Raw genomic sequence first — 26,734 nt, 5'->3', positions numbered from 1 at the left:
CACCACCACACCTGACAAAAAAAAAATTTTTTTTTTTTTTGAGGCAGAGTCTGGCTCTGTCACCCGGGCTGCAGTGCAATGGTGTGATCTCAGCTCACTGCAACCTCTGCCTCCCAGGTTTAAGCGATTCTCCTGCCTTAGCCTCCCGAGTAGCTGGGACTACAGGCGCACACCACCATGCCTGGCTAATTTTTTTGTATTTTTATTAGAGATGGGGTTTCACCGTGTTAGCCAGGATGGTCTCGATCTCCTGACCTCGTGATCCACCTGTCTCGGCCTCCCAAAGTGCTGGGATTACAGGCTTGAGCCACCGCGCCCGGCCTAAACTCAAAAGTTTATAATAAGATCTATGTCAGAACATGGATACCTCTGTCTATTATAATCTTTTATTTAAAAAAATTTTTTTTAATAAGCGTAGCAAATGCCTGAACAAATTTTTTAAATTTATTTTTTATTATTTTTTTGAGACAAGGTCTCCCTCTGTCACTCAGGCTAGAGTACAATGGCATGATCTCGGCTCACTGCAACCTCCACCTCTGGGGCTCAAGTGATTCTCCTGCCTCAGCCTCCCGAGTAGCTGGGTCTACAGGTGCACGCCACCATGCCCAGCTAACTTTTGTATTTTTAATAGAGACAGGGTTTTGCTATGTTGGCCAGGCTGGTGTCGAACTCCTGACCTCAAGTGATCTGCCCACCTCAGCCTCCCAAAGTGCCAGGATTATAGGCATGAGGATTACAGGATTACATGCCAGGATTACAGGATTACACCATGTCTGGCCAATCATAATCTTTTTTTTTTTTTTTTTCTGAGATGGAGTCTCACTGTGTTGCCCAGGCTGGAGTGTAGTGGCACAATCTTGGCTCACTGCAACCTCTGCCTCCCGCATGAATCAAGCGATTCTCATGCCTCAGCCTCCCAAGTAGGGAGATTACAGGCAAATATGCCATCACACCCAGCTAATTTTTGTATTTTTAATAGAGACGGGGTTTCGCCTTGTTGCCCAGGCTGGTCTCCCACTCCTGACCTCAAGTGATCCACCCACCTCAGCCTCCCAAAGTGCTATGATTACAGGCGTGAGCCACCATGCCCAGCCTCAATCATAATCTTTTATTTTATTTTTTATTTTATTTTATTTTATTTAAGACAGAGTCTTGCTCTGTCACCAGGCCGGAGTGTAGTGGTGTGATTTCCGCTCACTGCAACCTCCGCCTCCTGGGTTCAAGCGATTCTCCTGCCTCAGCCTCCCAAGTAGCTGGGATTACAGCTGCCCACCACTACGCCCAGCTAATTTTTGTATATTTAGTAGAGACGGAGTTTCACTATGTTAGTTAGGCTGGTCTCAAACTCCTGACCTCAGGTGATCCGCCCACCTCAGCCTCCCAAAGTGCTGGGATTACAGGCATGAGCCACCGCGCCGGCCAGTCATAATCTTTTAAATGAGTCTCCCTGGTGATGGGGATCTTGGCTGGCTAGTATCAACAATGTTGTAGAGAGCATCCTTGTATATTTATTTTTGCCATACTTCTACAAGTCCAGATTCCTAGGACTTGGGTCAAAGGGAAAGAACATTTTAAATTTTGACGGCTGAATTTTCTTCCAGATAGGTTGCCCCAGTTTATATGCCCACCGAGAATGTGTAGACTACCTGTCTGCGAGTGGCTGTAGAGAAAGCAGGGTAATGTGCTCCTGCCTGTTCCAGCAGCCAGGGACATCTGCAGTGGTGAGATTGAGCACTTGGCAGGAAGTGGGCCCAGCTCCTGTGCTGGGCGACAGTGGCTCGCTCCCTCCATGGCCTTGGCCTCCTCCATTACCAGTCTCCCTGGTGGCTAGGAAGTGGGTGCCAGCAGCTTCTCTTTTAGGTGTGCGTGGGATTCCCCTTACCCATTGAGCAAGGTTTTCCTGTTTGTCCCTGGGATGAGAGTGAATGGCCGTGTCTTCTGTCTGACTCTTCCAGGTAAAGAAGGCGTATAGGCAGAAGGCCCTCTCCTGCCACCCAGACAAAAATCCAGATAATCCCAGAGCAGGTGAGACTCTTCAAAGGGCGTGGGGAGAAAGAGACCCACTCACCCGGTCATTGTGTTTCCTGATGTAAGCTCTGCATGTGAGTGCTGTGGGGTGCAGGCACACATTGCCTGGCTCCAGGCAGTGGGTCCCAGGACTTCCCTTCTGTGCGGGGTGTCTGGTCAGTTGCTGATGTGCTCACCCCTCCTTGTTGGTCTGTCATCTGCTGATGTCGGCTTGTCTGCCATCCTGTGGCTTCTTTGAAGTGTTGTTTTTTGAGGGAGCCACACCATTACAAAGTCTTAACGATTTCTCTTCTGTCTTTTTGATCCTTATGTTTAGCTGAACTCTTCCACCAGCTTTCTCAGGCCTTGGAGGTGCTGACCGATGCTGCAGCCAGGGTAAGCACAGACTCCTTCATCGGAATCGTCCCGCATGGTTAGAGACCACTGTTGCCCCTCAACCTCGGTCCTCTGCCCTTTGCCATGTGGCACAGTCCTTGCTGTCTAAACCCAGGAGACCCAGTCACCAGGCTGCCACTCTTATGGCTCGTGGGCTAGGGGTCAGGCAGATTGCTGGGGCTCTGTCTTTACTCTCTCGCTGACCCTCTGCCCTGTGCCCCTTTCTCCTGCCAGGCTGCATATGACAAGGTCAGGAAAGCCAAGAAGCAGGCAGCAGAGAGGACCCAGAAACTTGATGAGAAAAGGAAGAAAGTGAAGCTTGGTAGGTGCTATCATAGTGTTCAGTGGCCTGTGGTTTCCTGTGGCCATTTTCATTCATCTCCCTCACCTGAAGCTTCACTTCCAGCAACTCATCTCAAAGCCTTTTGGCTCAGGCTCTGGGCAAAACGCTGTTCTTAGAGGTTGGTTCCTAAAGACAGTTTTAGGAATAATAACAATAACAAGGTTTAATATTAGCTAAGCATTGTGACAAATGCCCTATTGTCCCTTTAATTATCATAACTATACAAGGAAGTGTGGGCACTAAACCTTTTTTAAGAACATGGTTTTTTGAGACAGAGTCTCACCCTGTCACCTAGGCTGGAGTTCGGTGGCATGATCTCAGCTCACTGCAAACCCCACCCTCTGGGTTCAGGCGATTCTTGTGCCTCAGCCTCCCGAGTAGTGGGACTATAGGCATGCGCCACCACGCCCGGCTAATTTTGTTCAGTTTTTGTGGAGACGGAGTTTCACCATGTTGGCCAGGCTGGTCTTAAACTCCTGGCCTCAAGCTATCCACCTCAGCCTCCCAAAGTGCTGGTATTACAGCTGTGAGCTGCTGCACCTGGCCTCTGAAGCCATTTTTTATAGGCAAAGGAGCTAAGGCACCAAAAGTTTAAGAGCTTGCTGGAGCTGGGATTTAAACTTATCCAGTGTGAGTAAAATTGGTGCTTGTGGCCGGGCACGGTAGCTCACGCCTGTAATCCCAGCACTTTGGGAGGCCGAGGTGGGTGGATCACGAGGTCAGGAGTTCAAGACCAGCCTGGCCAAGATGGTGAAACCCCTTTTCTACTAAAAATACAAAAATTAGCTGGGTGTGGTGGCGGGTGCCTGTAATCCCAGCTACTTGAGAAGCTGAGGCAGAGAATTGCTTGAACCCGGGAGGCAGAGGTTGCAGTGAGCCGAGATCACGCTGCTGCGCTCTAGCCTGGGCGACAGAGCAAAACTCCATCTCAGAAAAAACAATAACAACCAAAAAAATTGGTGCTTGTATTCACCATTTCTGGCTGAGTCTTTTTTTTTTTTTTTAAAAGAGAGATGGGGTTTTGTACTGTCACCCAGGCTAGGGTGGCACCATCATGGCTCACTGCAGCCTCAAACTCCTGGACTCAAGCAGTCCTTCTGCCTCGGCCTCCTGAGTAGCTGGGACTACAGGTGCGAGCCACTGTGCCTGGCTGGGTCTTTTAATTTGTTCTAACCCCAATTCCTACCCAGAGTTTTCACTTTGAGAAGCTCCCTCAGAAGGATTCAAAGAGGTCTAGGCTTTCTCTTCTCTAATAGCTTTATTGAGGTTTTCTTTGTATATCATAACATCAACCCATTTCAAGTGTACACTTCAATGATTTTTTGTAAATTTACCAAATGATGCAACTCTGACTATAAATCAGATTTGGAACATTTTCATCAACCCAATAAGATTGCTGCAAGCATTTTTTTTTCTCACTTAAAAAAAACTCACTGGTTATAGCAGCATGGTCCAAACACTCTTTTTTTTTTTTTTAAAACGGAGTTTCGCTCTTGTTGCCCAGGCTGAAGTGCAGTGGCACGATCTCGGCTCACTTCAACCTCCGCCTCCTGGGTTCAAGCGATTCTCCTACCTCAGCCTCCCGAGTAGCTGGGACTAAGTTGCGCACCACCACACCGGGCTAATTTTTGTATTTTTAGTAGAGATGGGGTTTTGCCACATTGGCTAGGCTGGTCTCGAACTCCTGACCTCAGGTGATCCACCCCTCTTGGCCTCCCAAAGTGCTGGGATTACAGGCGTGAGCCACCGCGCCTGTCCCAGTCCAAGCATTCTTTACTCAAGTTTCTCCTTTTCCTCTTGCTCTTCAACATCCATATATTTTAATATGTGCATATAGCATCCCAATATCCATTTCCCGATTAAAAGAAAAGCAAGTGCTGGGAGACCCCATCTCAAAAAAAAGAAAAGAAAAGAAAAGGAGATTCTAAGTAAGTAAAGTGCACAAAATTCCCTGGCCTAAGAGAAGAGTTTCTCACGGCAGCTGGCCTGGCACATGGTTGCAAGCAGGTTTCCCTTGGAAGGTAATGCCCTCACATAATCTGGGACCCGGGGTGATGCCCTAACATTCTGCCCGTCCCTGTAGCCAGGTCCACAGTGAGGCTTGGTAAATGTGAGTTGAGGTGGGAGGTAAAGGAGACAGTGAGAACTTGAGCTCAGTGTGTGAAAAGAATCAAAGCGGCCGGGCGCGGTGGCTCACGCTTGTAATCCCAGCACTTTGGGAGGCCGAGGCGGGCGGATCACGAGGTCAGGAGATCGAGACCAAGGTGAAACCCCGTCTCTACTAAAAATACAAAAAATTAGCCGGGCGTGGTGGCGGACGCCTGTAGTCCCAGCTACTTGGAGAGGCTGAGGCAGGAGAATGGCGTGAACCCGGGAGGCGGAGCTTGCAGTGAGCCGAGATCGCGCCACTACACTCCAGCCTGGGTGAAAGAGCGAGACTCTGTCTCAAAAAAAAAAAAAAAAAAAAAAAAAAAAAAAAAAGAAAAGAATCAAAGCCAAAGCAAGGCCAGAGGTCAAACTGTGGTGCCAAACCACAGGAATCGAGCCCAGCAGCTCCGCCCATTGGCACCCCTGACACATGGCCCTGGGCTGCTGACATAAGCACCACCCACACCCTGTTCACTAGAGAGAACCAGCTTGGTCAACGTGAGCTGTTTTTAACTCTTCCAGACCCCTGGCCACTGTGCTAGACTCCATACTTCTGTGCTGTGATTTTTCTCAATGGAAATTGACTCAGCGTGGGCATGGAGGGAGGGGGCAGAGTTACTGTATGGTCTCTTCGTGATTGAGACTTTGGGGAGGCAGCCAGAGCTGGGGTGGGCCAAGGCCACATGGAAACTGAACAGACCAGCAGTTTGGTCATTCAACCCTTGTGTCTAGACCTGGAGGCCCGGGAGCGGCAGGCCCAGGCCCAGGAGAGTGAGGAGGAAGAGGAGAGCCGGAGCACCAGGACACTAGAGCAAGAGGTGAGCACTCAGGCACACTGGCCAGAAGGCCACCTGCAGGAGGAGGAGGTGGGGGAGGATGGACCTGGTGGTCGCCATGGCTGGAGAGGGCATGCTCTTTGCACCTTCAGTGGGAGCTGGGTGATTTATCCCACCCACAGGTTGCTGAGCCCTAGCTTGCAGGTGGAAGCTGCCGAGGACTTTTTACAAGGTGAGCCAGCCTGGAATTGGACCTGCACAGAATTGTCACCCCCACCCCCTGCTCTGCAGATCGAACGCCTGAGAGAAGAGGGTTCCCGGCAGCTGGAGGAACAGCAGAGGCTGATCCGGGAGCAGATACGCCAGGAGCGCGACCAGAGGTTGAGAGGTGCAGGTCCATCACCCCGCCTATCTCCCCTCCAAGGCGGCTCCAGATTGCTCAGAGCAGCCACGCTGGCTGTTCGGTGGAGCTGCTGTGGAGGCTTCTACCTGCTGGAACCCTGGGGTCACCCCATGGTACCTTACTCTGACACATGCCACTTATCCCATCTTCCTCCCAGTTCTCTGGGGCCTATTTGCTTTTTACTCTGCCTGAGATCTCCTGGCCACATTTGTCTTAGTCCCAAGCAGAGGTGGCCTTATTTTGACACAAATCACCATAGGGAGGGGCCCTGGGACACTTTGTTTCCGTAGAACCTCATGGTCTGTCTCTCTGCCTCCTGTCCCTAGAAGATGTTCCTAGCTCTCCATTCAGAGAGTGCTGACAGGTGGCCTTTAGGAGGCAGCTGGGTAGACCACCTCTGAGGTGGCAGCTTCTCTGGGGATGGGCATCTACTTTCCCCACCAGGCCCTCACCAGAGCTGGGCAGGTATTGCCCTTGGTCAGGAGTGACCCTTTCCAGACCCTTCTGGCTCTGGGCTGCATTTCCTTTGGGAGAATCTCTGACTCCCTCATATTCTACTTTTCTTCTTTTCCCAATATTTCTAGGAAAGGCAGAAAATACCGAAGGCCAAGGAACCCCCAAACTAAAGGTAAGCCTGGGCAGGATCTGTGGGCCACCTCACACTCACACCACCTCCTCTCAGCAGGAATAGATGCTTCCTGTGGCTCGAGGGTTTCTGGTGGGGCCTCTGGATCTGCGTGGAGCCAGCACCATTACCACCTCCCTCCATGCTCCAGCCGCCTAGAGATCAGAGCTTGCCACGAAAGGCTGCTTTTAGCCCTGATCACAGGGCAGAGGATTCCCTAGAAGCCCTCGCAGGAGAGGGTCTTCTGGGCGGGAAGCATCCCTGGGGTGAGCAGGCCATCCTGCCTACAAGTTCCCAAGGGGAAAATGTTTCTGGTGGCACTCCCCAGATTGCAGGAGCCTTAGAGACTTGGAGGGTGGGAGGATGTCTGCTCAGACTGTCAAGCTCAGTCGTGGGGTGAGGTACTGTTCAGCCAAGAATCAGTGTTTCATGAGGCTGTCTTTTCAGCTAAAATGGAAGTGCAAGAAGGAAGATGAGTCAAAAGGTGGCTACTCCAAAGACGTCCTCCTACGGCTTTTGCAGAAGGTCGGCCCTGTTGACGTCCACTCTTTCCTATCATCTCAGTCCACGTCTCAGCCCACGCCCTAGGTCTCTGCTCTCAATACCTGAGCTTCCCTTAACATATCTACCTGCCTTTTTTTTTTCTGTCTCATAGACCATGGGACGTCCTAGAGACTTCTCCCCGGGCCACAGCCCTCCTTTCACTTGTGTGGCCATGTGCCCCCTTCCAGCCCGCTGTCCTTTGCTACCTCGGTTTAACCCTTACCCTTAGAAGCAAAGAGCTTGGCTGAGTGGTTTGGGAGGGACGAGGTGGGTATCTGGCACAAAAGCCCCGTCCTTTTCACCACGTTCAACTAGCAAGGACGCCATGCAATGAAATATGTCAGTCTAAGTCACCAGGGCTTTGCTCATCATTCCTTTGCTGCTCTGTGTTCCTAGAAAAAATTTCTTTCCTATCTCTGATCTCACTTCACTAAGATAAGTAGGTGGGGCAAGAAGTTATCTCCCAATTGAAAATGCCCCATGGGCCTCAAGGTAGCCCAGGCTTGTCTCTGGCATGACCTGGGCCATCCTGAAGGCCAAGTCATGCTTATTAGACCCCTTTGTCCCCACAGTATGGTGAGGTTCTCAACCTGGTGCTTTCCAGTAAGAAGCCAGGCACTGCTGTGGTGGAGTTTGCAACCGTCAAGGCGGCGGTGAGTGCTGCATGAGGCTTGGGGGCCCCTCGTGGCCCTGTCATTCTAGGGCAGGGACCCAATTCTGTGGGCCTTGTGAGTTAGGTGGTCCACACTCCTAGAGAATCTCCGGGCTTGGCCGGGCGCGGTGGCTCAAGCCTGTAATCCCAGCACTTTGGGAGGCCAAGGCGGGCGGATTACGAGGTCAGGAGATCGAGACCATCCTGGCTAACACGGTGAAACCCCGTCTCTACTAAAAATACAAAAAATTAGCTGGGCGTGGTGGCGGGCGCCTGTAGTCCCAGCTACTCGGGAGGCTGAGGCAGGAGAATGGCGTGAACCCGGGAGGCGGAGCTTGCAGTGAGCCGAGATCGCGCCACTGCACTCCAGCCTGGGGGACAGAGGAAGACTCCGTCTCAAAAAAAAAAGAAAAAAAAAAAAAAAGAGAATCTCCGGGCCAGCTTAGAGCCAAGGCTTTTCCCAGGGGCCCCTGACTCCTGGATATAGAGGCACCGTGTGTGAAGGGATGGATGGGGGGTGCTCCGGGGAGAAAGGAGAGCACAAACTTGACTCTGCTCCCTGCTGGTGCCTTCACACCCTCCACCTGCACCCCTTGGGGCTGTGAGCCCCAGCACTGCCTTCCCACCCTTTGTGCTCCTCGCCTCCCCACATCAGAAAGCTCCCCCAACCCCTCTCCCGCAGGAAAGGTCAAAGTGTTAATGCCCATCACTTGAAGGCTGCTGAGGTTGGCATCTCTGCTTAGAGGGCTAGAACGCTGGTTCTGTTCTCTCTGTGGGGGTAGAGAGAGCCTCTTTATAGCTGGCTCAATGGATGGGACAGGACTAGATGCTGTGTTTGGCAGGAACTGGCTGTCCAGAATGAAGTTGGCCTGGTGGATAACCCTCTGAAGATTTCCTGGTTGGAGGGACAGCCTCAGGATGCCGTGGGCCGCAGCCATTCAGGACTGTCAAAGGTGAGGAGTCAGGCCTCACCTGGCTGGGCACTCAGGTCTCGGAGCTCTTCCTACCTGGGCTCCTCTCAGGCTTTTTCCTTCCAAATTCAGGTCTTGGGGCCTAGAGTGAGCTTGGCAGGTCCACCAACCCAGGCAAGAGGGGCTGGGATTTCATGTTGAACCCTTTTCCTCTCTGAGGGCCAGAGAGGCGCCACCCACACTGTATTCTTAGACCTTGCTTTCTCTCCATATCTGGTCTCCTGTTGGGACTCTCCTTCTCACCAAAGGGATCTTCCTGGCCCTCAGGTTGCTTGGTTGTGGTGTGTGAATCATTTGGAGCTTAGACGACCCAGTGCTGCAGAAAAGGGGCAGGTGACTAGGGCAGCCACTTCCTTCCCAGCAGTTCAGTTTTCTGGATGTGTCTCTGGCTGTCCCAAACAGGGACCGACTGTCAAGAGGCAATATCTCCTCTTAGAAGTAACCCTGGCAGGCTGGGCACAGTGGCTCACGCCTGTAATCCCAGCACTTTGGGAGGCCAAGGGGGGCGGATCACCTGAGGTCAGGAGTTCCAAGACTAGCCTGACCAACATAGTGAAACCCTGTCTCTACAAAAACACAAAAATCAGCTGGGCATGATGGTGTGCACCTGTAATCCCAGCTACTCAGGAGGCTGAGGCAGGAGAATCGCTTGAACCAGGGAGGCAGAGGTTGCAGTGAGCCGAGATCGTGCCATTGCACTCCAGCCTGGGCAACAGAGCAAGACTCCATCTCAAAAAAAAAAAAAAAAAAAGAACCCTGGCTACTGGCTACCCTGCTGACATGGGGTGCTGCCTGCCCAGAGTCTGAGCGCCCTGCCTGGGGTGAAGCATAGACCTTCCAGCTTGTGTGTAACCCCCGACCCGAAACCATGGCCCTGGTGTTTTTTGGCCTGGATACAAAGGCTGGGGCTGTGGGGCTCCTGGCCACACCTGTCCCCACCTTGGTGGAACAGATTGCTTTGGGGGCAAGATCTAGCAACCTGGTTCTCCCCTTCTCTGCAGTGGCCTAGGGCCTGTCTGGTGTGTCCACAGCCCCTCGGCAGGCTGGCAGGAGGCTGCTCTCATTACCTTACCCACGCCAGCCTGCTCCCTGCCTGCCCCTCCACTTGACCGGGGTGACTGGAAAGCAGCTTGCTGCAAGTGTGTCCCAGATCCTGGATGGAGGGAAACAAACTGGCCTGGGCCTGACTCAGGGCCCTGCTTTAGAGACCTCATTCCCACCTTCAAGTCCCAGCATTTCACAGCCCCAGATAACACTCCATAGATTGTGTTAGAATTTTATTCATTCCCTCCTGTATCCACAGCTCGGTACCTATACACAAGAGGAGGAAAGAGGGGGGCCACCAATTTGGGTCATAGAAATGGTGTGTGTCAGAGCTTCCCTCTCCCCTTTGCTACTCTTAGCAAGTCCTGGGGGCCACCAACACATGGCCCAGCCAGTGCTGCTGGGCTCTGGTTTCTGTGTTCTGGTGAGGCCATGGGGTGGGGCCGTAGCACAGCCTGTGGCTTTGACCCAGTGGGCTTGGCCTGGTTGGCAGACCCATCGTTGGAGGGTTCAGGCGGCAGAACTCTCTAATCCTGGGAGACAGTTCTGGAGACCAGCTTTGCCGTTGAATGCCCATCCCTGGATCCAGTTCTCCTCTCTTCGAGGAAGGAGATCTGCCAGGGCTCCCATCACTAATAATTCTGGGAATTCCCCAAAGCACCCCTTTGCAAGCCGTGCGCGTGCCTTTGGCTGGCATTCTCTAGAGCTGCCTTCCCTCACCAGGGATTGCTCCAGGTAGCTGTGTTGGCAGACTGAGCCACGTCCTCATTTCTGCTAAGGATTTGCCTGGTCTTTTGCCTGAGTTATACTGTATCTCTACCTATCTCTTCCTATGTGGCCAGCCCCTGTATGCGTCTCCCCTTTGCTGGTGGCTCCAGGCCATGGTCTAGCCAGCGCTGTCCAGTAGAACTTTGTGCAGTGATGTTTACATCCATTCTGCACTGACCAGTGTGGTAGCCATTAATCATGTGTGGCCACTGGGCATTTGGAATGTGGAATCTGGAATAATGGTGCAGCTGAGGAACTGAATTGTTAATTTTATTTAATTTCAATTTAGTGTCATGCAGTGAGTGGCCACCAGATTAGACAGGGTCAGGCCTTCTCCCCTTTCTTCCTGGGCCTTCCCACTTTCCTCTTCTGCCTGAGTTGGACTGCCTTTACCCAGGCTTGTCCTGTGACCTCTCTGTTGACAGTGGCTTCCAAAGAGGCTGGCACAGGGCACTCATCTCTTCTGCCCAGTCTGTGTCCTCCCACTCCCTGACCTGACCCCGTGCCATCTTCTGGCTCTGCCAGCCTCTACCTGATTCCTGTGGTTGCCGCACATAGCCTCCCTTTCCTGGCATAGCCAGCTTCCTTCACGGGTCCTGCCAGGAAGGGCCGCCCCCACGGGTCCTGCCAGGAAGGGCCGCCCCCCCAACATTTCCAGCTTGCCTCTGTCCCTCCACTCTGGGGTGCCTGGGAGGACTGTTCAGGACCCAGAGAGCAGGCAGAGCCCTGGATTCCTATCCTGGAATCCTCCCCCAGGATGGAGGAGCTCTGCCTGCCTGCACCCTCCAACGATGGGCCTGGAGTCCTGTCCCTGTCCTTAATCCCCAGCCTCTGGCTCTTCCAGTCACCCCGGCTTTGCCCACCCTCACCCCATTTAGAAGCTGGGCTCACTAGGAAACTGCTCCGTTAGCATCTGCAGAACTTCCTCAAGAAGTGAAATCCCCAGGTCCACTTTGAAGGAGAGGAAGGGATCACTGAGGTCTGGGGTAGGTGTCCTCTGGAAGCAGGGAGTGTCCACAAGGCCCTTCTCTGAGTGCTGGTGGAGGGCACTCGACAGAGAGAGCGCCGATGGCAGGGTGGCAGAGTAGGCTGCTGTGTAGGCAGGTGGGGGCTCCAGGATGTTGGGGCAGCTTGAGCTCTCTCGGTAGAGGCGTGGGGGCTTGGGTGGGGCCAGCAGGGTGGCCCGGGGCTGCTCGTCCCCCCACAGTGGCAGGCGCCGGCCATCTGGCCTGCCTTGTAGCTCCCGGATGACTTCTCGGTTGCTGTACTCCTCGTGGTCCCCACCCGCTGTGCTGGCCTGGCTAAGCACACTGCCCTGTCGCCGGAGCCGCCGCGGCCGCCCCAGGCTCAGCCGCTTGAAGAAGGAGGCTTTGCGGAAGGAGCCTTTCTGCCAGGTCTCCATGGGGCCCAGGGGAGCCAGCAGACAGGTGTTCAGGAGCAGCCAGGGTGCATTCGGTCCCTGCTGGGGAGGCTCCCCTAGGAGCAGAGGCCTCGGGGTTTCCACTCAGCACAGACCTTTGACCACATCTTGGATGGTGAGAGGAGGGCTCAGGAAGAAGGAACTTTTTTGTCCAGGAGAGCAGACAGCTGGGAGTTCCTGGCAGTAAGAGTTTCCCACAGGGACAGGAGTGGCCTGGTTACTGAATAGGGCAGTGGAAAAAAACCCAGAAGGAAGAAGCAGCACTTACTGGAGCCAGAATGAGGGCAGCCCCAGCGGAGGCAGAGATGGACCTTCCCGGGCCGGGTGAGGCTGGCGAGCGCTCCTTCCACAGGCGGGCGGCAGATGGCCTGAGCTCACTTGCCCTGGTGTTTGCCTGGCTCCTATGCGTCTCTGGGGCAGTGTGGGGCCGTGCCTTCTCTGCCAGTGGCTCCCGGACTCTGATGAGTGGCTTGGCTGTGGCAGTGGAGATGTGTTTTTGTTCTCAGCTGACTCAGTCAGGTGGGAAGCCAGGTTTCGTGCTCTTGGGTAATTGCAGCATCCGCGTTCAGGGATGGGGCAGCTGGGACCAACACCCCAGGGCAATGGGGAGCTTAAGATTCCTCTGGGGACTCGTGTGGGGGCAGCCCTGCTTTATGTGTCACCACGCGGCTTCCTTTCTCATCACAGCCCCACCACCCTGGGCCCCCAGCAGGTGTGCCTGGCTCCCTGCCCACAGTGTCTGGGTAGGAGGAGTTCGGGGCGGGTGGGAGTTAATTGAAAGGCAGGCGTGTGGAACGATTGTTGGGGAAGGAAGAGATCTGTGGCTGGTATGGGTGACTCAGCCCTGCTGTCAGGCCCTCATGAGCAGGACCTGCGGGAACAGGGAAGGAGGCAGAGGGTGTGTTAACGGGGAGCAGCCCCATGCCTGTGACGGGCGGGCTCTGCTGCCCAGGGTTGGGCTGGGGGCCCGCCGAGGGTGGCTCCAAGTTTTCTTGGCAGAGCAGCATTAACCTGGGGACGGGAGATGTGGCCTCCTCTTGGCCTGCCATCAGCCTGGCTGCTATTTCCTTGTCCTCCCTTGTTTTACCCTAGAGGGCTCCTGCCAGGAGAGCCGCTTGCTGAGGGCCGGGCCCATGCTGCCTCCTACCAGGCTGTGCTCCAGCCCTTCCCCTCTGGCTACCAGGCTTCCTCTGGGGTCCTCCTTCTCTTGCAGGAGGCTGGGCCAGGGAGGCTGCTGTGAATTGTCAGCCATGCTCTGGGCCAGGCTTAGCAGTCTGGCCTAGCTGGGACTGCTGCAGCTGGGGAGAGGGGAGAGGTGCAGCTATCGGGAGGAACAGGGGAACCCAGGCTGAGTAACACTTCCTGTTTCTCTACACCCCTTACTCCAAACCTGCTGGCCAGGGCCTGGCACCTCAATCGCAGCCGCTCCCTTCCTATTCCCCGGGTCACTGACCACATTTTCCTCCTGCCTTGTTCTTGACAGCGTCCCCATGCGGGGTACCGCGGATCAGGGCCCCACAGCTCTCTGCTACGGGCAGGCCACCGCATCGTGCAACCCCTGGCCTAGCTCACTTCTGTGCCAACTCAGGTGGGCTTCACACTTCTCTGAGAAGCTGTTGGGACCACATGATCATCACACAGCCTAAGCAGCACTGAGGGAGGAAAAGGTTTAATTCCCACTGCAGACCTTATCAGGGCGTGGGTTGGCAGCTTAGGCCCCGCTGGTAGAGCTGCTTCTCCACCCTACAGCCTTGGCCCATTCAGACGGTTGTTTATTATTCTTTTGATTATTTAAATACAGCATTCCTTAGTCTCCCGCACTGTGCTGGCAAGTTCATAAAAGCTTTGAGCCATGGGCCCTGCCCTCCAGGAGCCCTGGTGTGTAGTTTTAGAGGTACGCTGGCCTCATGCTTGCCTTTCTCCCCTTCGAGGGTGGGGCATTCCGGGCTGCCTCGGGTAGGGCTCCTTTTCTGCATCCTCAGCAGGAGCCAGACCACAGGGCACCGGGCATGGACAGTGCCAGGGTCAGTGCCCAGCAGAGCCAAGTGCATCCCTGCACCTCAGACAACTTCCCTTCCTTGGGAACCTAAGAGGCAGAAACCATGAGGTAGAGGGAAGGGGGTGAAGGATAAAGGGCCCAGAGGAAATGAAGGGAGATGAGAGCCTGGCTAGTGGGCCCGCAGGTGATTCCTGAGAAACAGATGGACCGGAGCTGACGGGGCCTGGGGAAAGGGAGGGGGAGCTGGCTGGGTAGAAGCCGGCCTGGAGGCCAAAGGTGGCGTGTTCTGGGGGACACAGGTGAGCCAGGATTCCAAAAGGATGCTCCGGGTTCCTTCCCTTCCTCTACCGTCCTCCCTCTGAGACTTTTAGACCGCAGCTCTGCTTCGGCACCGTCCTCGGAGTCTGTGAGGCTGTGCCCTGCTGTCCCTGACCCCTCCCTGTCCCTGCTGTGTCCGACAGGGCTCAGTGCTGTCAGAGAGGGACTACGAGAGCCTCGTCATCATGCGCATGCGCCAGGCGGCCGAGCGGCAACAGCTGATCGCACGGATGCAGCAGGAAGACCAGGAGGGGCCGCCTACGTAGCCCTGGCTCCAGCCACCTACCCCTCAGCCCTTTTCGTCAACGTCACCAATAAATTTTTTTTTTTTAAGATTTTACCTCTATTCCATACATAGGTATAGGGTGCTGGGCTCTGCCGCAGAGGGCTCCACCCAGGCCTGGCGCCCCTCCCAGGAAGTGGGCAGACCCTCAGGGACACGCTCCGCACGGTGAGAGTCCCAGAGTCCGTGCACAAGCAGAACACAGGCGCAGCCACTCATCACAGCCCTTTATTGGCTTGGGCTAGCTATGCAGGAGTCACGGGCCAGGGCCGCTGGGGTGCCCAGCTCCGGCCCGGGGCAGCTGCCCGAGGAACATGGCCTACCCAAGGCCCTCGGCCCAGGCCCAAAGCAGGAGGGCAGCTGGGGGCACCGGGCACTGTCCTCTCCCACTGCTTGACACAGGGTTTCAGAGAAGGCCATTGACTGCCCGTTGGGGCTGGGCCCATGGCGGTGATGATTTGGGAAGAGGGGCAAGGCAGACGGTGAGGCAGGAGCTTGGAGGTCAGGGCCCACAGCAGCCCGTCCACAGGGGTGCCCCGTCTGCAAATCAGCATGAGAAGGTCACTCCTTGTGCAGACACCACACCAGCGTCTGGCCCACCCCCGTCATGCTCAGCACACGGAAGCCCCTGCGTTCCAGCTTGTCCAGGACTATGCGGGGGGGGTCATCGACGTAGTATTCATAACTGCAAAGAGACAGGATGGGTGGGGTGAGGAGGGGCACACAGCAAGCTCCTGGTACAAAGCTAGTGTCTGCGGCAGGCAGCCTGGCCACTCTTGTAGTGACTCACACTTGCTGGCTGCTTGCTGGGCGCTGGGGTAAGTGCGCGCCCCCTGCCTCCTCCCCTTCTAGGTACTTCACAAGCTATCTCATTTATTCTTCCCAACAAGCTAGTGAAGGTGCCACTGTTGTGGCCATTGATACATGAGAAAACAGGGGTTAAGCAGGTTCCCCAGCGTCCCAGCTGGTAGACCGTGTTAGTCTGACCACAGCCCTGCTGCCTGCCCTCCCTGGGCTTGCTCCCCACCCAGGCTTCCAGGTGGGAGGAGGTTGAGGCTGCAGTGAGCCATGATTGCACCACTGCACTCCAGCCTGGGCGACAGAGTGAGACTCCATTTCAAAAAAACAAAATAAGCCTCCAGGCCCCTCACTGCCCTGGCTGTCCTGCAGTCCTGAAGCAACAAGGCTGAGCCCCAGTAGCTCCTGGCTCTGTGCGCCAGTCCCTAGCATGGAGAATGCTGGTGGTCCTTCTTTCAGGTTTAATTGATGCTGAAAGACCATGAAGCAGACAAAGGGCTCAAGCCCCAAGCTGGGCATGGAGAGGCAAGTGCCTCATGGCAAAGGGAGGGGGCTGGCTTCTGTCCCCGAGCCTTGACCCAGGGGCTGGGATCAGCCCTCATTCTCTTTCCCCGATTTCAACTGGGACTCACTCTGACCACTCTTTTCAGAGAGCCTGTGTAGCTTGGGTTCTCCCTGCCTCCAGGGGTGAGAGGAGGAATGGAAGCAGTAGTCAGTTTAGACATGGAGGCATTAGGAAGGATGCCAAGGGAAATGGCTAGGTCCCCAGGCAGCAGCCACCCTGAAGGTAGGACCCAGGCTCCCTGCTCCCTGCTTCTAGGGCTTAGCTTTGCGACTCAGCCAGATCCTCATGACAAAAACCTTTCTCTCTGTGCCTGTCTGTGCTTGATGGGGTCCAGCTTAGGAGAGGGCAGGGCAAGGAACGGTCTGCTAGTGGAGTCCTAGACCCAGGGAACAGACTCTGTTTCTGCGGTTCCAGTAAGGATGTGGAAAGCTTTCAGAGCAAGACTCATGGGGGAGAGGGGGGATGTTGGAGAGGCTACAGATGGGACCAACTCCTCCAGAGAACACAGCCCCAGGATGCAGGCAAGGGGCTCTGATGCTGGGCCCTGTCCCTGGGCTTGGAGGTTGTGTAAAGGGAGCAGAGGCAGGTCTAGGGGCTGGCAGGGAGAGGATACTGAGGGAGGCTGCTACTTACAAGTTGTTTCCCAAGACACGTCTCTTTGAAGCCCCCAGTTGCTGCATCAGCTCTGGATCCGACTGTTCATCGCCCACCATAGTGGGGCCCACCTCCTGCAAGGTAAGCCACAGTGGCTGCTTGGCTGGCTGCCAGGAGGAGGTGGAAGGTCTTGCCTGTCCTTCCTCCCCTGCCTGCTAGCCCTGAGTGAGCTTCAGGTAAAGGCTACAGAGAGTAGCAAGGATCCTTAGGGGCTGAGCACAAGCTGTGAAGGGGTGGAGCCCATCAATGATCAGGAGGAGCAATGTAGTGGCCCTCCCTAGTCCCTTAAAGCTCAGCTTTAGCCGGGCAAAGTATCACGAGCCTATAGTCCCAGCTACTCGGGAGGCTGAGGTGGGAGGAGTTTGAGGCTACAGTGAGCCATGATTGCACCACTGCACTCCAGCCTGAGCGACAGAGTGAGACTCCATTTCAAAAAAACAAAACAAAATAAATATTATGTAAATGAAAGAAGCCAGACTCAGATCACATTACCACAGAAAGGTAATTAGTGGTTATCTAGGGCTGAGGGACTTGGGGGAAATCAAGAGTGTCTGCCAGTGGGTACAGGGTTTCCTTTTGGGGTATTAGAAATGTTCCAAAACTGATTATGGTGATGGTTGAACAACTCTGAGTACACTAAAGAAACAACAACACTGAATTGTACACTTTAAATCAAAGAATTTATGGTATGCACATTACATATCAATAAAGCCATATCTTTTAAGAAATGAATCACTTCAGGGGGCCATTTCCAAATATGGGTTCCCAAGCCCCAGACAGAGTTTTAGGAGGTCTGGGAAGGGACCCAGGAATCCACATGTTGACAGCTGAGCAGATGGCTGCTTCACAAACCGCTGCCCAGGGCTGGGCAAGAGCTCTCCTGTTGCGTCGTGAACCCACCAAGGGGGTTGTGTACCCTTTGCTGGTTCACCCCAGCACTGGGCAGTGGGCAAGGGCAGAAGAGCACCTTGCTGCCCATCTGGGGGGCAGAGTCATGTCTTTCTGAAGCTAAAAGGGGACTCCTGAGGGGCAATCAGAACCTTTTTACAATAAGGAAACTGCACCCAGAGAAAGGAACGTGACTTCTAACTCATGGTGTCCTCACCTCTAACTGCACAGCCCCTTCTCGCCTTCCTTTTTTCCCAAGCAGGGGCTTCTTTCTTTTCTTCCTTCCCTAAAGCTTCAGGGATAGCCCTTGCTGGAAGTGCCTAAGGGTGCAGCTAGTTGCTGTTTACGGGTCAAGGACTTGGCGTTTTAGCGCCTTGGCATGTCCTTATCTTTTCCAAACCTCTTTCCCTCAGATTATTCCCCCTTTTTTCCCCTGCGGAGCGGCTCTGTGCAGGGCACTGGGTGCTGCGCGTGAAGCCAGGGCTCCCTGGGTTTCTCCCGCCGACAGGTAGGATAGGAGCCGGAAGCTCCCGGAGGTCGCCCTGTTGCCGGGACGCACATACCTGGGCCCCTTCGCGGCAATAAACGCTCCGGGCCGGCCAGAGCTCGCTGAGTCCCGGGAGCCGGGCTGAGCCCGCTTCTCCACTCCCTCTTCCTGGCCAAGGGGGCGTGTCTGGGCGGGTTCCCGGTCCAGCCCCCGGTGGGTGCAGCCCAGGAGGGAGGCATGAAGGTGCGGTCGCAGCCCCCTAGGGCCTGGTCCCGGCTCCAAGTCGCCGGGCGGCCGGTACTCACCATGCGGATCTGGGTGCTGATGAGCAGGTAGGGCATGGTGCACGCGTCCCGGCCTGGCTCCCACCGGGGGCTCTAGGCTGGACGCCGACTCCAGCCCTTCTCGCGTCGGGACTGCGACGCGCAGCTGGGAGTCCCGTTACTCCGGCTCTGGCCACAGGCGGCGTCAATCCCGGGGCACCCCGCCCATGACCGCCGTGGCCGCCAATCAGGAGCGACTGCCGTGACGCGCCCTAAAGTCGGCGGTTCGGGACCCGCCTCCGCCCTCCCGGCGGCGGACTTGGACCCAGGGGCCCACCTGAGGCTTCCGCCGAGTGATCCAGTTGCGGGAAGGTGGAGTGCGGAGAGGAGGGGGCGGTCCCACGACCTAGAAGGACACTATGCTGAAGCTCCAGCGTCCTTCAGGACGCTTAGTGCTGTTTTCTTTGCAGCCTGTGATCTTACTGCGTCCCCGCGCGCGTGTTGCCCGCGCGCCCGCTTCTTGCAGCACTGCAAGCCAGGTTCCAAAGTCCCTGCCAGGCACAGCCCAGAGCAAACCGCGTCCTCACGGAGGCCTCTCCAGGCCGCAGCCCACCCCTCTCAGAGACGCCTCGACAGCTTCAACGGGGCCCCACTTCCCCTTGCCAAGACATGCGCTCCAGAGATTCCTTAAGCGCTGAGGAGGCCGGGGCACGAGGCTCGGGGCTAGCCCTGAAGGCGACAACTGAAATACCACTCAGGGCGCACTGCGCATTCCCCCTCCCAGACTCTAATTCCAGCACAGAGGCGGATCCTTGCATTTCTGTGGACCTGCAGGAAAGTCTGTAAAGAAACCGCGCGCTTGGCTGGGTGCCAGGTCTGGAGTGAATGAATGGATGGAACCTGGCCTTCCCTCCCCTGAGCTTCCCGCGCAGCTGGACAGACGCGGCGCACGCGCAGGAGGTCACTGGGCAACACCTAGGGCAAATGAAACAACTTCCCCCGCACCAGCCACCAATGAGCAGCTGCGAGTTCCCAACCATGCGTCCACGCCCCTCATCCGCAGGTATCAAAATCTGACAACTCATCATTCTTTATCTGCCTTGTTTTGGTTGGTTTTCTTTTTTCTTTTCTTTCTTTTTTTTTTTTTGTGGACATGGAGTTTCGCTCTTATTGCCCAGGCTGGAGTGCAGTGGCGCGATCTCCGCTCACCGCAACCTCCGCCTCCCGGGTTCAAGCGATTATCCTGCCTCAGCCTCCCGAGTAGCTAGGATTACAGGCATGCGCCACGACGCTCGGCTAATTATGTATTTTTAGTAGAGACAGGGTTTCTCCATGTTGGTCAGGCTGGTGGCGAACTCCCGACCTCGGGTGATCCACCCGCCTTGGCCTCCAAAAGGGCTGGGATTACAGGCGTAAGCCACCGCACCCGGCCTGTGATTGGTTTTCTAGAAAATAAAGCAAAACAAAAACAGCCTGTAGGTAGCCTTCCCTCCCTGGGAGGGTAAAAATCTTCACTTTTTAAGAGGGGCATTTATAGGGGATGCTGCCGTTCCAACACTTTGACAGACGTGGAGAGAGCTATAAGGGAAGCAGGAAGTTGTAATCCTAAAGGTTCCTTAACTGGTCTAATTTATTATTCTGTAGTTCCTACCCCTGCCCTCTTACCCACTGACCTAACAAGTTAGCCAGAGAGATAAAACACATTCATGCTTAACAAAAGATGTGTTAAAACTGACAAAAGTCTCAGTAAACTATCGCAAGGACAAAAAACCAAACACCGCATGTTCTCACTCATAGGTGGGAATTGAACAATGAGAACTCATGGACACGGGAAGGGGAACATCACACTCCGGGGACTGTTGTGGGGTGGGGGGAGGGGGGAGGGACAGCATTAGGAGATATACCTAATGCTAAATGACGAGTTAATGGGTGCAGCAAAACAACATGGCACATGGATACATATGTAACAAACCTGCATATTGTGCACATGTACCCTAAAACCTAAAGTATAATAAAAAAAAAATTAAAAAAAAAAAAAACTGACAAAAGGGCCGGGCACGGTGGCTCACACCGCTAATCCCAGCACTTTGGGAGGCCGAGGCGGGCGGATCACGAGGTCAGGAGATCGAGACCATCCTGGCTAACATAGTGAAACCCTGTCTCTACTAAAAATACAAAAAATTAGCTGGGCGTGGTGGGGGGAGCCTGTAGTCCCAGCTACTCGGAGAGGCTGAGGCAGGAGAATGGTGTGAACCCGGGAGGCAGAGCTTGCAGTGAGCCGAGATCGGGCCACTGCACTCCAGCCTGGGGACAGAGCAATACTCCATCTCAAACAAAACAAAACAAAACAAAACAAAACAAAACAAAACAAAAGATTAATGCACAAGAGCTCCTACAACTCAGTGAGAAAAGGATGAACAATGGAAAAAACAGGGGTAACTGACCTGAATAGGCCCTTCACAAAAGAGGAAATAGAAATGACCAATAAACATATAACATGATGCCTATTATATCATTAGAAATCCAGGAAATACAAATTAAAGTAAATTTTACTTTTTTTCATTTTAACCAAATTTATTTAAACCACGAGACTTTGTAGACACAGTGGCTCACGCCTGTAATCTCAGCACTTTGGGAGGCCAAGGCGGGAGGATCACTTGAGGCTGCAGTTAGCCATGATTTGGTTTATTTTTAAGTAATTTATCCCTACTTAAAGACAGATTACCCTACATGTGAAAGCTATGTACAACAATCATCCGATTAGAAGGATTTTTTAAAGTTACACAATTGTCCTTGGTTTTTACAATGATAAATGAAAAACATTAAAATTCTTCAGTTGAATGAAGTATGGAAGGATTTTTATGTTGTCATTTTTTAGTTAAAACAGAGCAAAATGTAACTCACTGGAATATAGGGATAAGAGCTGAGCCGGGCACGGTGGCTCATGCCTGTAATCTCAGCACTTTGGGAGGCCGAGGTGGGTGGATCACTTGAGGTCAGGAGTTCGAGACCAGCTTGGCTAACATGGTGAAACCCCATCTCTACTAAAAATATAAAAATTAGCTGGGCGGGGTGGCACACACTTGTAGTCCCAGCTACTCGGGAAGCTGAGGCAGGAGAATCGCTTGAACCCAGGAGGCAGAGGTTGCAGTGAGCTGAGATCATGCCACTGCACTTCAGCCTGGGTGACCAAGTGAGACTCTGTCTCAAAAAAAAAAAAAAAAAAAAAAAATAGCCAGATGTGGTAGCACATGCCTGTAGTCCCGCTTGAACCTGGCAGGCGGAGGCTGCAGTGGGCCAAGATTACACCACTTCACTCCAGCCTGGGCAACAGAGCAAGACTCCATCTAAAATAAATATATGAAAAAAGATTGGCCGGGCGCGGTGGCTCAAGCCTGTAATCCCAGCACTTTGGGAGGCCGAGGCGGGCGGATCACGAGGTCAGGAGATTGAGACCATCCTGGCTAACACGGTGAAACCCCGTCTCTACTAAAAAAATACAAAAAATTAACCGGGCGTGGTGGCGGGCGCCTGTAGTCCCAGCTACTCGGGAGGCTGAGGCAGGAGAATGGCATGAACCCGGGAGGCGGAGCTTGCAGTGAGCCGAGATCGCGCCACTGCACTCCAGCCTGGGGGAGAGAGCAAGACTCCGTCTCAAAAAAAAAAAAAAAAAAAAAAAAAGACATTAAAAAAAAAAAAGAAAAAAAGATAAGAGCTGAATGAGCATGCCACGAATGGAGAAAGGGGGTATTTTCACAGAACCAGTATTTTTCCCAGTCCCGTCACCACTTGATGTCAATCAGAACACACCATTGGCCATTTTACAAAAAACAAACAAAAACACAAATGCAATATGCTGGTGCACACATACCCATTACTGTATGTACAACAAAGGAAAGGGGAAGGTGAAAATGAAATAAAACTATACTATATTGGTCAGGATGTAGTGGAACCAAATTGCAGTTTTCTAATTGAGGATGTAATCTTGGTCTGTAAGAACAGAGGTTTGGAGTAAAGTAGTAGGTTCCTTTTTTAGCAGACACCTGTCTCCTGCAGGAAAACGTCAATTGTGTATTCATCCTCCATTACCAACTGTGCAGGTATGTCTGTTTCATTGATTGGCTGCCCATCCAATCCAAATCTGATCTGCCTTATTGACAAATCCTGTTATTCACAATAGGCTCTCATCAGTTTACTAGGTGGTGTATGCCTCTTAAACTGCGCCACAGAACTATCCTGCCACACCACCTTCAAATAAATATGATCGTTGTTCTCAGTCTTAACTTCTTCCTTGAGCTTCCATGGCCATGGCAAGCACCAGAATCTCTGCAGCTGCTGCTTCACAAAGCAGGTACTGTTACCGCCCTCAAGGGAGGGTCGCTTGACCCGCCCAGTGCAGTTCTCACCAATAGAATGAAACCAGGTTCAGTCAAGCAGAGCAGAAACGTTCATTGGTCAAGAACGGAAAAGGGGAGTTTCTGCTCAAAGCACCTGCTCCCTGGACATTGGGTAAAGGGCGATCTTAAGCGTTTTTTGGGCAGATAGGTGAAGACTGGGGTAGGGATTCCTGGATGGGTTCTTCCAGGAGCAGCAGGAGTGTGTAGATTCTTTTTGCGCCTAGCACTGTTTGTGCTTAGCAAGATACATTTCTCCGCACTGGGTGGAGATTTTAGTATAGCAGTGAAGCAGTAACTCAGGCCAAGCCAGCACTGCTGAGTTCAATTCATCTTGTGGCTGGTTCCTGGTTATTGGCACCTGGCCTTTGTTTCTGTAAGCAAGCACAGTTGGGAGGATGGTTAATTTCACAGGTTTTGGGGCTTCCTGAAAGAATTGAGGGCCAGCGCAGTGGCCCCCGCCTGTAATCACAGCACTTTGGGAGTCCAAGGCGTGCAGATCACCTGAGGCTGGGAGTTAGAGACCACCCTGGCAAACATGATGAAGCCCCGTCTCTACTAAAAATACAAAAATTTGGCTGTGCACAGTGACACATGCCTGTAATACCAGCACTTTGGGAGGCCGAAGCGGGTGGATCACTTGAGGTCAGGAGTTCACACCAGCCTGGGCAGCTGGTCTCTGCCCAGCGAAATCCTGTCTTTGTTAAAAAATACAAAAAATTAGCTGGGCGTGGTGGCAGGCACCTGTAGTCCCAGCTGCTCGGGAGGCTGAGGCAGGAGAATTGCTTGAACCTGGGAGGTGGAGATTTCAGTGAGCCAAGATCAAGCCACTACACTCCAGCCTGGGCGACAGAGCAAGACTGTCTGAAAAAAATAAAATAAAAATAGAAAAATTAGCCGGGCATGGTGGCGTGTGCCTGTAGTGCCAGCTGTTTGGGAGGCTAAGGCACAAGAATCGCTTGAACCCTGGAGGTGGAGGTTGCAGTGAGCCCAGATCACACTGGGCAACAAAGTAAGACTCCATCTCAAAACAAACAAACAAACAAACAAAAAACAGAATTGAGGCCATGTTGCGGTAACAGTACCAGAACCAACCAAACAAGCACATAAACAACACCAGGAGTACAGAAGACTAAATTACTTTTTTTCTTTTTTTTAAGAGATAGGGTCTTGCTCTGTCACCCAGGCTGGAGTGCAGTGGTGTGATCAAAGCTCACTGTAACCTTGAGCTCTTGGACTTGAGGCATCCTCCCACCTCACCTCCCACATGCCACCATCCCCAGTTAATTTTTTTTTTTAATTTTTTGTAGAGACAGTCTCACTGTGTTGCCCAGGCTGGTCTCCAACTCTTGGCCTCAAACAATCCTCCTGCCTCTGCCTCCCAAAGTACTGGGATTATAGGCATGAGCCACTGTGCCCAGCCTAAGCTACATTTTTTTTTTTTTTATTGAGACGGAGTCTTGCTCTGTTGCCCAGGCTGGAGTGCAGTGGCGCGATCTCGGCTCACTGCAAGCTCTGCCTCCTGGGTTCACGCCATTCTCCTGCCTCAGCCTCCCGAGTAGCTGGGACTACAGGCACCCGCCACCACGCCTGGCTTATTTTTTTGTATTTTTAGTAGAGATGGGGTTTCACGTTGTTAGCCAGGATGGTCTCGATCTCCTGACCTCGTGATCCGCTCACCTCGGCCTCCCAAAGTGCTGGGATTACAGGCATGAGCCACCATGCCTGGCCATAAGCTACATTTTAAATCTGCAGTGAGATAGTGCTTTACAGGTTAGCAAAAAATAAAATAAATAAATAAATTTAAAATGTTAAAATCTGTAAATATCAAGTGTTGGTGAAGATGTCAACAATCCCACTACTGTTGGGCTTGCAAGGTGGTGTGAATGATACCCTGTGACTCAGCCAAACGTCTCCTAAATAAACCTCAGGAAAACTCACAGCCATCAGGATACATGTACAAGAATGTTCACAGCAGCACTGTAACCAGTAAAAAACTGGAAACAGCCCTTATATCTATCAAAATTAGACTAAAAGTTTTTGAGCTAGGTTTGGTGGTTCACACCTGTAAGTCCCAATACTTGGGGAGGCCAAGGCAGGAGGACTGCTTGAGCCCAGGATTTTGAGATCAGTCTGCAGAACACAGTGAGACCCCCATTTCTACAAAAAAGAAAGTTTCTGGCTGGGCATGGTGGCTCATGCCCGTAATCCTAGTGCTTTGGAACACCAAGGCAGAAGGATCTCCTGAGCTCAGGAGTTTGAGACCAGTTTGGATAACATAGTGAGACTCTGTCTCTACTGAAAAATTAGCCGTGCATGTCAGCACACACCAGTAGTCTCAGCTCCTCGGGAGGCTGAGGTAGGAGGATAGCTTGAGCCCAGGAGTTCAAAGCTACAGTGAGTGGTGATTGTGCCACTGCACTCCAGCCTGAATGGCAGAGCAAGACCCTGTCTCAAAAAAAAAAATATATATATATATATATATGTATTTCTAAAAGGGCTGGGCATGGTGGCTCATGCCTGTAATCCCAGCATTTTAGGAGGCCGAGGCAGGAGGATTGCCTGAGCCCAGGAGTTTAAGACCAGCCTGGGGAATACAGGGAGACCCTGTCTCTACAAAAAAATTAAAAAATTAGCTGGGCATGGCGGCATGTGCCTGTAGTTCCACCCCCAGCTGAGGTGGGAGGATATTTTGAGCCTCGAAGGCAGAGGTTGCAGTGAGCTGAGATCACGGCACGCCTGGCTAATTTTTTTTGTATTTTTAGAAGAGGCGGGGGTTTCACCATGTTGGCCAGGCTGATCTTGAACTCCTGACCTCGTGATCTACCCACCTCAGCCTCCCAAAGTGCTGGGATTGCAGGCATGAGCCACTGCACTCAGCCAATTTTTGTATTTTTTAGTAGAGATGGGGTTTCACCATATTGGCCAGGCTGGTCTTGAACTCCTGACCTCGTGATCTGCCTAACTAGGCCTCCCAAAGTGCTGGGATTACAGGCGGGAGCCACCGTGCCCGGCCTAGAGAAAGAATTATTTTTTAAGGCATCAAGAACCTTAAACATTATACACAAGGGTAAGGCCACCATCCCAAGGCATTTGACTTGTCACCTCTCTTGGAAGAGCCGGGGTAGATGAGGCAGATGTTCTGGGCAGAGGGCAGGACAACAGTTTGGGGTCTGGTCTGCTCTCTTCTCAGGCTGGGCTGTGGAGGGGGTGGGAAAGTGGGCAGTGCATATCTCAGGCAGCCAGGCCTTCATTACATTTGCAAAGCTGGTCTGCAGATGCAGCACAAGATAAAGAGCTCTGTCCAGAACCACCCACCACACTGCTGATTGCCCTGGCAGACACATGCCTGCCAGATAACATCTTTAATATCCAGGGGGAAATGAATTCCCCTGCTTGGTCTGCCCATTTGGCCTAGCCTCTCATCACAATCCGTTTATCTCGCAGAGCTGCCTCCCCTCGTACAGAGAGGAGAAATTGTTCTTCTGCCACTGAGCTTTCTGCCACAGCTGAGAACACACTGTCAAAGTGGCAGGGCGTGCTGTCGGTCACGCCTTCTTTTCTTCCTTCCTCCATTCAGCTTTTATGGATGCTTTTGCATTAGAGCTGTGCCAGGCACAAGGGACCTGGGATGAATCAGGAATGAACCCCATCCTGGAAGAGTGGGCAGTCCAGTGGTGTAGACAGAGTAGAAAGCAAATAATCGGCCGGGCACGGTGGCTCACGCTTGTAATCCCAGCACTTTGGGAGACCGAGGCGGGCGGATCACGAGGTCAGGAGATCGAGACCACGGTGAAACCCCGTCTCTACTAAAAATACAAAAAATTAGCCGGGCGTGGTGGTGGGCGCCTGTAGTCCCAGCTACTCTGAGAGGCTGAGGCAGGAGAATGGCGTGAACCTGGGAGGCGGAGCTTGCAGTGAGCCGAGATTGCGCCACTGCACTCCAGCCTGGGCGACAGAGCGAGACTCCGTCTCAAAAAAAAAAAAAA

General features: G+C 53.2%; 3 protein-coding genes across 3 annotated transcripts in view; 1 reads left to right on the top strand and 2 right to left on the bottom strand.

The window, feature by feature from the left end:
- The window catches only part of DNAJC17 (DnaJ heat shock protein family (Hsp40) member C17), a 40,241-nt gene extending 25,495 nt beyond the window's left edge, over positions 1 to 14,746 (top strand). Inside the window, exons 2-11 of the mRNA XM_055278751.1 lie at positions 1,956 to 2,025; positions 2,345 to 2,403; positions 2,638 to 2,725; positions 5,627 to 5,712; positions 5,962 to 6,058; positions 6,658 to 6,701; positions 7,146 to 7,223; positions 7,814 to 7,894; positions 8,736 to 8,846; positions 14,557 to 14,746. Of these exons, the coding sequence (XP_055134726.1) occupies positions 1,956 to 2,025; positions 2,345 to 2,403; positions 2,638 to 2,725; positions 5,627 to 5,712; positions 5,962 to 6,058; positions 6,658 to 6,701; positions 7,146 to 7,223; positions 7,814 to 7,894; positions 8,736 to 8,846; positions 14,557 to 14,679 (837 nt within the window). The 3' untranslated portion in view covers positions 14,680 to 14,746. The remainder of the gene's footprint in view (positions 1 to 1,955; positions 2,026 to 2,344; positions 2,404 to 2,637; positions 2,726 to 5,626; positions 5,713 to 5,961; positions 6,059 to 6,657; positions 6,702 to 7,145; positions 7,224 to 7,813; positions 7,895 to 8,735; positions 8,847 to 14,556) is intronic.
- Positions 11,329 to 12,475, bottom strand: C5H15orf62 (chromosome 5 C15orf62 homolog). Its single transcript, XM_055278752.2, has one exon. The coding sequence runs from the start codon at positions 12,076 to 12,078 to the stop codon at positions 11,551 to 11,553; it is 528 nt and encodes a 175-aa protein (XP_055134727.1). The 5' UTR covers positions 12,079 to 12,475; the 3' UTR covers positions 11,329 to 11,550.
- A 162-nt stretch (positions 14,747 to 14,908) lies between the features above and the next one.
- GCHFR (GTP cyclohydrolase I feedback regulator) lies at positions 14,909 to 19,304 on the bottom strand. The gene is made up of 3 exons (XM_055278753.2): positions 18,394 to 19,304; positions 16,693 to 16,787; positions 14,909 to 15,381 (listed from the first exon to the last, which is right to left on the bottom strand). Exons 1-3 carry the CDS (start codon positions 18,427 to 18,429, stop codon positions 15,258 to 15,260), a joined length of 255 nt encoding a protein of 84 aa, XP_055134728.1. The 5' UTR covers positions 18,430 to 19,304; the 3' UTR covers positions 14,909 to 15,257.
- Between the last annotated feature and the right edge of the window lie 7,430 nt (positions 19,305 to 26,734).

Source organism: Symphalangus syndactylus, chromosome 5, assembly GCF_028878055.3.
Source record: "Symphalangus syndactylus isolate Jambi chromosome 5, NHGRI_mSymSyn1-v2.1_pri, whole genome shotgun sequence".
Lineage (NCBI taxonomy): Eukaryota > Metazoa > Chordata > Mammalia > Primates > Hylobatidae > Symphalangus > Symphalangus syndactylus.
The sequence above is the reverse complement of the archived record's forward strand: the minus strand, read 5'-3'. Positions and strand labels throughout refer to the sequence as shown.